Source organism: Marmota marmota, unplaced genomic scaffold (assembly GCF_001458135.2).
Source record: "Marmota marmota marmota unplaced genomic scaffold, marMar, whole genome shotgun sequence".
NCBI classification, from domain to species: domain Eukaryota; kingdom Metazoa; phylum Chordata; class Mammalia; order Rodentia; family Sciuridae; genus Marmota; species Marmota marmota.
Genome location: NW_025999905.1, coordinates 1,188,557 through 1,198,973, shown reverse-complemented (window position 1 = coordinate 1,198,973; position 10,417 = coordinate 1,188,557). Strand labels below are relative to the sequence as shown.

The following is a 10,417-nucleotide window of genomic DNA, read 5'->3' as shown; positions in this document are numbered from 1 at the left end:
TCAGGGGGGGTAGGTGTGCCAAGCTGCAGGGCTTCTAGTTTAGATATTGATCACCACACCCAGGTGGGGGCCATCTAGAATTTCAAATATTTCGATATCTTGGCCTATCTTAGGCAATCACCATCTGCGGCTTTTCTGAGAACTGTTTCCACAGAGCTTTTCTGTGGTATTTTCCTGACTTTAGGACTGCAGTAGGTCAGGGGTTAAGTTTCAGAGAAAAATGAGGTCCCAAGTAGAATGAGGTTGCTTAGGTCTTTCAATATGTGTTAGAGATGTTGATGAACCTTTAAGGAAGTAGTTGAATTTTCTGCCATCCTTTTCTACTTTTATTTTTTTAAGAGTTAACAGTGAAAATGCAATCAGGAAGAACCAGAGATAAAGGACAATCCCTAATTTAATACTTTATTTTGTGCTCACCTTTTTCAGCATCAATTGCAAAGTACATTATTGGCAGAAATATGAAATATTGGTACAATTGAAATATTCCTTGAATTCACACTCTGACAGTTCTCTATACACCCACTGGCAGGTAGAACTAGGAGTAGAGTTCTACAATTCTTTTTCCCCCTTCCTCTTCAATTTTTTGAATGAAACTGAAAGTAATTGGCAATGTTTCTCTAATCACTTACCTAAATATTTCATAGAATTCACTGATGAAGTCATTATGTCCAGAACTTTCACTTATGGGGATATTTTTTTCCTGCAGTGGTGGACACTGAACACAGGGAGAGCCTCCTGCAAGTACTCCATACCACTGAGCTACATCCTCAGCCTCACTTTGTGTTTGATTCCTGATTTTACCTCAGTCATAGTTGTAGATTTCTTCTGGTGTTCTTGTTGATCCAGTCTTGGTAGTCTTTGTTAATGTTAGCATTCATTCAACTTGATAGGATTAAGACATGCCAATGATTAAGAGACTTTTGGGTGTGTCAATGAGGGTGTGTTTAGGAATGATTGGCATGTGGATCACAACTGAAGTGGAGACCCTCCCTAAAGTGGGTCATTATGGTGGGCTGGATAGAAAAAAAAAGATGGAAGAACTAGAAGCAACCGCAGATGCAAGTGCAATTCTTCTAGAACTTACTTTCTTCTTCTTCTTCTTCTTCTTCTTCTTCTTCTTCTTCTCCTCCTCCTCCTCCTCCTCCTCCTCCTTCTTCTTCTTCCTCTTCTTCCTCTTTATTGGTACCTGTCAGCTCAAGTACAATGTGTTCCCACAGACAGGCTGGCAAGGCTGCCTAGGCAAGGGGGCAGGCCCAGAGCCTAGCTTTCTTGGCACAGACACACAGATAAATGAATAAATTATAGTTCTGACACTGAGGGACAATATAAAAGTTAATATAAAATTCAAAATTCATAATTCAACATCAGCAAACAAAGGGCATAAAAGCCCTAAGGAGCCACCCCTTAGCAAATGGCCTCAGGGTACACAGTGGGCTGGGATAGAGTGCAGTGCCCCAAAGCCCTGCAGGGCCCTGTTCATACAAAGGCAAATCCCTTGCCCTTTCTGAGCATCTAGTCTCCCCTTCCTACATTATGGACTGGGAATGGAGGCCACTGCCTTTTGGAGGGGAGAAAGTTGATCAGAGGGCAGGAAGCAAAGGGGCTGGGTGGGGCAGGCATAAGGGGGTTTTGGTCACAACTGGCCAGCCCAGCACCTGCTTACACAGCCATCCCTGAACCAGGTAACTAATAGGAGATCGCAGGGCTTGCATCCACACCTGGTATACACCAAAGCCCAGGCAGGACAGGATGCAGGACAAAAGGGACCCTGCCCCCAGCACTACCTAGCAACCAAAGAGGCACAGCTAAAGCTGCTTCAGTCTCCAAATAAATTATGGAAATAAATTACAGTCTTCACAGTCCAGAGGATCTAGCCACCCCATAGGTCTAGGGCTCAGAGAGGCATAAGAAGCCTGAAGAGGCTGATTAGCCCCGTTTCACTGTCCTTGGGCTAAGGAATATTATACAGAGACTGAAAAGAGGTCTGCGAAGCTCCAGGAGAGCCATGTCTTCTCTTCCTGGCACATGCTGTGGAGGTGGAAGAGCACTGTGTGGTGTGGGGGGCCAGGCCACTGAAAGGGGGAAGCCCCTCCCCCTCTCTTCAGCATACAAAATTTATTTATTTATTTATTTATTTATATAATAAATAAATTCAGAGTGTTTTGTGGAAACCAGGAGGGCCCATACCTGTGGCTGAGCCAGCCAATAGGAAACATTGCATACAGACCTTGGGGAACCCCCAAATCACAAAAAAGCAGCAACAGGGCTCTTGGGGCAGGGAAAAGGTACCCTAGTCCTCACACCTGCACAAGCTCTACCAGAGAGGCCGGGGCAGTGTCCTCAAACTGGCTGTCGATGAAGGGGGCAGAGACAATGGCAACTGGTTCAGACAAGCCGATGAGGGACTCCAAGAAGCAAGTGCTGCCATCCCCCGGAGGAGAGAGGCCAGGCAAGGGGCCGTGGGATGCCTTAAAGTTGTCCAGGCTGCTAGGCGCCTTCTGAGAGATATAGTGAGGCCCCAAACTATAATCTGGCAGAGACTGGAGTAGCTTGAAGGAGTCACAGAAGGATAGGCTGAGGTCCACGGAGTTGCTCTGGTGGATGTCCACACTGGGTGGCACTAAGGTGCCAGGGAGGCTACTTTCTCTCAACCCTTCAAAGCCACCATTTAGGAAGCAGCTAGCATCCAGGTTGGTATTTTCATCCAGGATGCCCGGCACAAAGCTAGAGCCAGAGTAGTTGTGGGTCCAGCTGGCCAGGCCACCAGGGTCACCAGTAAAGATGTCAGTTGGATAAAAGCAGCTGAGGTTGTCCAGGTTCCCCACACCCCCTTCCTCTTCCTCCTCCTCTCTAGCCCGCAACCCACACCTGGCTTTATGAAAGAAGGTTCAAATGGTGAGAAACCACTTAAAAAGACAAGACTCTAATTACCTTTAAAACCAGCTCCAGGATGGCTCCTCCCAGCTCCAGCCTCAAGCCACCTAATGTGGTAACAAGGTTTACTGAAGAGGTGAGAGAGAAAGAGAGAGAGAGAGAGAGAGAGAGAGAGAGAGAGAGAGAGAGAGAGAGAGAGAACAAGTCAGTGAGTGGACTTTTATTGTGGAACAAAAAATTCTGGGGAAAATTCCATCCAATGAAGATTAAAGGGGGCAGCATCACAAGGTCAGGGGTGACAATTGGGTCTTGGGGCAGTGGCCAGACATGCCTCTGCACGGAAAAGCCCTCGGACCTGGAGAAGGGTGGGGAAAGCTCTGACACAGCTGTGTCTAAGCGCCTCTCACCCAGCCAGGGAGGTAACTCAAATCACGTGCGAGGATGGCCTCCCACACTCCCCCCCACACACACACACACACCAAGGTCAGAGTCACTGAAACTCAGGATCCGCTCCAGGCTGTCATCAACAATGCTTGACTGGAAGCCAGGACCAGGCAGGCCTGGGTGGGTGGGGTGGTCTGGGGCCTCACTAGCGTCTGATGAGGAAGATGTCATGGAAGAATTAGTCATGTCACTGCTGCAGCTATTGTCTCCCAGCTCACTGCTTGCTGGGGGGGTTGGCCAGCGGGAAAGAGGACACCATGTCCTGCTCGCCTTGGTTGGGTGGGCTGCCCTGTGCAGGGGCCTCCAGCTCTCCAAGGCTCTCGGCCCCCTGCTCCAGCTGCAGGCGCTCGAGCGTGTGGATGAAATGGGTCTGCACACGCGCCTCGTTAAATTCCACACGGCCATTGGGGTTCTCACAGCCCTCCTTACAGCAGCCACAAGGGAACCCTGTGTGATCCATCTGGCACTTGATACCCGCCAAGCTGCAGCTGCAGGTCTCAGGGTCACAGACCCTATCGCAGCGACAGCCACAGTCCTCACGGGATTGGCGCAGCGCCTGCAGTTCCCGCTTCTCCTCGCGGTCGATCCTTCGAACACCCGCAGCCCTCAGCAAAGCACGCCGTCGCCGCGCTGGGTGGTATGGTGGGAAGTTCACTTCTTCCAACAGGCCGCCTGCCACAGCCTCTGCCAAGTCTTCTTCCACAGAGGCATCACTGATGGCATCCAATGTAAGTGGCAGGTCTGCCTCTCCCTCAGGTACTCCAGAGGCTGAAAGCTTCCATCGCAGCATCTCCAGCTTCTCCTCTTTCAAACGCTGACGGAGTTTCTCGCGCCGGGCCCCGGCTTGTTCCTGTGTAAACTCACACAAGGAGAAGTGGCAGCAGGCGCTGTGGCGAGCGGCCATGCCCAGAGTACAGCCACCACGGCTGGGCACACTGGTGAAGCCCTGGCACCGTGGGAAGTAAAAGACAGTGATTCCTGTGAAGGCAACATGGCATGGGCATTCCCGAGGAGCCCGCTTCAAAATGGACCGAGGGGTAAAACTTTGGGAGCCACAGAAGTCCCGTTTAGGTAGGGGCATCTGACCCCCGGGGCTCTCTTCACCTGAGACTGAAGAGCTTGGGGAGCAGGAAGGAGAGACGCAGTCAGAGGAGGTGGAGGAGCAGAACGAGGAGGAGTCCTCCTCTAGTTGGTCAAACTTCCTCTTCAGCAGCCCAGTCATGGTTGCAGAGGTGCTCTAGGGGTTGGCGACAGAATGCCTGAAAGCTGGTCGCTCACCAAGGACACCCTCTATCCAGCTCAGTACGATCCCCGCGCCGCGACTCTCTGAGCTCCGCTCGGCAGCCGTCGGTCAAGCTGCCTCTCGCTCTGCTTGTCTGGCGGCTGCGGCGGCGGCGGCGGCGGCGGCTGGAGACTTAGAACGCCTTCTTGATTGCTGCTGTCTTCACTTGAAGATGTCGGACTCTTGCTTCTTCACTCCTCCAAAGTGGGCTCTGAAAGTGATTGTTCAGGGAATTTCCTGAAGCTTCTGTTCAGACTAGGAGAGCACTGTTGATCTGTCTTGTTTGGGGGCTTCAGCCACTTATGTAGCTACTGGTTCCTCCAGCTCTACAGCCTGCAGAAGGCCAATTGGGGATTATCCAGCTTCTGATCAAGTAAGCCAATCTAATCAATCTCCTTTTTATAATCATACTTCCTGTTGATTCTGTTCCTCTCGAGAACCCTGACTACTACACCTTCCTGGTCACTGTTTCTGCTTCATCCCATAAATTTTGATATAGTGTGTTCCCATCGTTTTTAGTTATCTATGTATTTTTTTTCCCTTGTGCTTTTTTGCTTGATCAGAATTTTTTTTTTCTTTCTACAAATTTGTGAATTTTCACTTCCCTTTTTATTACAGATTTCTAGCTTCATCCTATTGGGTATTTATAAGATACTGACAGTTATCTTTAAATTATTTTTTACAAAGTCTCCATAATGTGCCATAAATATCTTTCATGAGGAATTATGGCCTAATTTATTCCAACAAGCCCCAGCCCTCCTATAATCATACTGGGAATTTGTTTCTCAAGTTCTGAATTGAATGGAGTGGAGTTTGAGGTGAGAGATCAATGAAAATAAAGCACCAGATCTGAAACCAGAAACTTATTTCCCATTTTTAAATTGCTTTTTGGAAGTATTCCTAGTCAAAAGTATTCTACCATGCAGACCAGAGTTCAGGAAGGAAAAGGGTTGCAAACACACCATGTTGTGATTCTCTAGGTATTTTGCTGACAACCCTGCGAAAGCCAGAAGAAAAATCTATTTTTCAGTGATTTGTATGAAGCAAGACTGCCTTCCAATTCCAGAGACTAACAGATGATTGGTTTTTCTTGTTGTTGCTAATCTCCTTAATTGAGTTTTGAAATGGAATTTCCTTTCAGGATTAAAGCAAACACCACCCAGGTTTCCTGTAGGTGGTTAGAAACTCCCCGGAGGCCAGAGAAGTTTCAGAACACCAAATCTGCTGCCTGCTGAGTCCCATATACTTGTGGTACCTGGTGTGAGGCCCACAATGCCACGGAGCAGCATTTTCCCTGCTGTGTGCCACAGGCTTGGCATACTGCAGACCAGGCGCTAGGGTTCCAGAGACCTCCAACCCTGAGCTCAATATATCCTGGGCCCCAGCTGCTGCCCTTCTACAATTGCACCGTGACCTACATTCTATACCCCAAGGGCCTCTTCTCTGGCATTGGTCATGGAAAGATGACTTTCCCTGAGCACAGGGCACCTTGCATCAGGACACAGAGCCTCCTGTACTGGACCAGGTGTCTTCGAAGCCGCAGGCAGGCACCTCCAGGAAAGTCAGGAGTCTTGAAGATGCCCTGCCATCGACCACCTGCTGGGGCTCCCTTGTGTTCCAGGTGCTCAGGTGAAGGAGGTCTAGAGACCAAGACCTCTGGTGGTGACCCTTGTAAGAGCCCTCTTCCCCCTGCCCCCACCAGCAGCCAGAAGAAAAACCAAGGCTACTGGGAATGAATCCGGGCCCTCTGTGCAAGACTCCCTGAGGCTGCTTGAGTCTGTAACCTTTGGGAGCCAGGAGCACTGAGATTTCCCCTGCAACCATGTTTGGAGGTGTTTTGGAAGGGATCACCTAGAAGTAAAGCTTGGTTTGCTAGTCCACCATGGAGGCTTCAGAACTCTTGTGCACTTTTCTTCGGCTTCCTCAATAAAATTGTGCCAAAATGTGAAATTCTTGGGTGTAGTGTACTTCTGCTGGGGATGTTGGGGAAAGAGGAGGCTCAGACCATTGGGTGGTTAGTGACTACATCCATATCTAAGTGAGTCAAGTCTGAATCTAAGGGAGCCCTCCCTCATTGTTCTTTCTCTGCATATTGGCAGCTTGGGTTAGTGGTCTCCAGGGAAGAGGTGGGTATCCAGAGCACTGGTGTATTGGGTGTTCTACATGCACCGCATCTCCAAGCAGATACACAGCAGCCTTGAGAACCCAGATGGGAAATGATCTTCTGTGCTACCCTGTCACCAGTTTCCCCCAAGGCTGTTTCAGGGGTGCCCTGTCACCTTGCAGTTGACTGACACCTCTGCCTATCTTACATTCAAACCCACCTATAACCTTCTGCTTAAAGAGATTCACAGTCTGACCAGTCATTTAGGATTCAAAGGAGTTAAGAAGCCAGAGTAGATAATCAAGTCCAGCCAGAGAAGATGGCAAGCCTCCCAGTCTGGGTCACGGCTGCCACTACACACTTGACTGCACTTACTGCGAGACCTCTTAAGAGACCCCAGAAGCTAAACCTTCAAACTCTGGGCCTTGGTATGCACCCACTGGCATAGATCCTCCAAAAGACTCCACCCAGAGTATTTTGCTGCCAGGGCCCCTCCAAGGAACTCTACTAAAGATGGCCTTCATGGACCCTACTTTTCCTAGCATTTTTAAAATTTGAAATTGAAATCATAGGGCTTTGGGTTTTGACAACCTTACAAAACATATCTCCAGTAATTTTTAGTTTTTGTTTTGAGACATAATCTAATGAAGTTGCTGAATTGTCTCTCTCTCTTTCTTTTTCCCCACACAAGGATTGAACTGAGGGGTACTCAACCACTGAGCCACATATCTAGCCCTATTTTGTATTTTATTTAGAGACAGGGTTTCACTGAATTCTATAGCACCTCACCTTTGCTGAGGCTGGCTTAGAACTCCCAATCCTCCTTTCTCAGCCTCCCCAGCCACTGGGATTACAGGTGTGTTGTTATGCTCGAATTCGGACCCCTAAAAGACCACCAGAGACCCAAGATAGATGTAAGCAGCAAAGAGGTGTTTATTGCGAGCTAGCTCGGTCCTCCACACACACACAGCAACAGGTGGCGCTAAGAGGCCCCGAGCCCAGGTTTTGCAGCAGTTTTAACATTCTTTGGAGAAGGCAGGGACCCCCACATACATCATAGCATCTCCTAGCAAATCATCACACACCGCGGGAAAATCAAATAACAACTCTAAAACATGATTAGCACATTCACTGGCAGGAACAAGTTGGGTAGGGGGGATTGGTCACTACAAGAGGGGGATTCATTTAAACTGATTGGTTTAAACCGTGAGGATGTCGCAAGGGGAGTATGTGCCAAACTGCAGGGCTTCTAGTTTAGATACTGGTCACCACACCTAGGTGGAAGCCATCTGGAATTTCAGGTATGTGGTTATCTTGGCCTATTTGCTTTTGGCTTTTGGCTTTTCCGAGAACTGTTTCCACAGAGCCTTTCCGTAGTTTTTTTTTCCTGACTTTAGGACTACAATAAGTCAGAGGTTAAGTTTCAGAGCAAAATAAGATTCCAAGCAGAATGAAATTGTTTAGGTCTTTCAGTGTGCCACTCTTCCCGCCCTGTCTTGAAGTTGTAATCCTCTTGTGTCAGCCTTCTAGGTCCCTGAGATTACAAACCTGTGCTGTCCTAACTCACATGGCAAGATATATCTTTACAATTAATTTAGTATTCAGAAAGCCAGAGAACTGTTTCTCAGGGATATTATACAAAATATCAAAATGTAGCTAAATTTTTGCTCCAGTGAAATAACTGAAAAAAAAGTAGTACAGAAAGTAATTGTAATGAATATATAGCAAATAATTCTGGTATGCTAGAATGTGCTAAGATCTTCTAGTATATAATTCTGGAAAGAAAGTGGATTTAATAAGTAGTATTATTTGTAGCATTTATTTGACTAAGAAGGAAAGTGAGGGATGACTTCAAATTGCATCAGAAACCTTATACCCCTTAGTGTGTAAGAGAATGAAGCAGTTTGGTTTTGAATTAACACATGAGATGCTAGTTCCCTAGTTTTTAAGTCCAAGTATAAAAGGTTGATCCCTTGGATTGACATTTACATTTATATTGTTCTTAGTATTTGTCTCTTGTGTTGAAATTTCACCCTAAGGTCTTTGCATGTAGTCTTAGTTTGGGATTTTGTTTCAATCCAAAGGACTTTCTTCCTTCCTTACTGGCCTCTCCTTCTCTTTCCTTTCCTCCCTTTCCTTTCTCTCTCTCTCCCTCTCTCTCTCTCTCTCTCTCTTCATCTTTCTTTCGTTCTTTTCAGATACTTCACACAACTTTGACAGATCAAACTCCAGGATGACCACTGTGATTTCTATTGCCAATGCAGCTCCAGACACTTGCTTTTTCCTGGAGCTCTAGTGTTGCAGTCTGGCTGGGCACAAATCATAAGCCACTTGAAGATTCAAGCAGGAACTAACTTTATTTTTAGAACTCACACTGCAGGCCGCCCATGCAAACTCTCCAGGAACTCCCCAAGAGTTCCACCGGAACTTTGGAACCTGAAAGCTATCAACCAGAATTCAACCCACAAGTCCACCCATGCAAACTCTCTAGGAACTCCGCTAGAGCTCAAAAATAGCGGGCACCTGAGGCAGCAGGAACCGCTCCTTCTGGCAAAATGCCCAGGCCGTGGCTCTCAACACCTCCCACCTTTTGTTTAATTAAACAACAAGTATGTGGCTTAGGGACCGTGCCTGTCTTAGGTTGTCCAATACTACATATGGTCCTTACCCATCATCGGATGAGCTGACCTCAAGGCGTCAGCCTCCTGTCTTAGGTTGGTAGCATTGCAATTGGATCTTACCCGTCATTTACTACCGGCCCAGCATTTAGCCACACTTGTGGATAGTGGTTTTTACACAAACACCATGAACAACCTGTACAAGCAGAAAGGGGAGGATACAAACGCCATGACACCAAGCCAATTGACGGCCCCTTTTGGAAAAAATTGTACCACCGATGACATCATGAGCAAAGATACCCCGGCACTACTACAATTCACTACACCAACAGATAGTTCACAATGTATACAAGTGATACAGTCCAGGCAAGTTTTGCAAGGAGTTCAAAGCAGAGGAATCCATTAATATGTCCTTTTCCTCCCAAAGTAAATTGACTCCTTGATTGAGCATCACTTATTGAGTTACATTATTCATTGATGCATCAGTTTATACAGTTTGTTATGATAGCTATCATAGAAGCTGTAGTTTGGTTTTATCTTTGTCTTCACCGGCACTGGGATGAAGATAGGAATTCTGGCAGTGATGGCTAAAAACAATTATGTAACATTCCAGCAGGCACTAAAAAAAACAATTTTCTAAACAATTTAGTTATCCTGAATAGAATTAGATATAATGAAAAGGAAAGGTGAAAGTAAACAAACAGATCTGTTAACCTCCTTTTTGTTCACATATTAAAACAATCCTCAACAGCTGTTTACCCAATTTAAATTAAACCATTTAAATCATGTGAATACTAATAATAAAATAATAAAATATTTGGATCCATTTTTTTATGAGCGCTCCTCATATATGATATATGATATTCGCACATAAAGACATACAACACAAAACAGAAGTGTGCATACATAACATACAACACATAAGACAATAGTAAAGGCCTTGTAGCTTTACACAGGTAAAATCTCCATTGCAATGTTTAAAAACTCCACATTCAAAAAATAAAACTGATCAGAAAAATATTAACCTAGGACTGTATGAGCTCAAAAAATAAAATAGAACTTTATTATGTGGGAAAAGGCAATAATAAAATAGAT

General features: G+C 46.4%; 1 protein-coding gene across 1 annotated transcript; it reads right to left on the bottom strand.

Moving 5' to 3' along the window:
- Window positions 1–2,297: 2,297 nt before the first annotated feature.
- Window positions 2,298–4,710, bottom strand: LOC107152638 (cysteine/serine-rich nuclear protein 1-like). The gene is given in 3 exon segments (XM_048799551.1): window positions 2,298–2,850; window positions 3,350–3,549; window positions 3,551–4,710. Coding segments are annotated over 3 exon segments (1,743 nt in total). The 5' UTR covers window positions 4,541–4,710.
- Window positions 4,711–10,417: the final 5,707 nt, after the last annotated feature.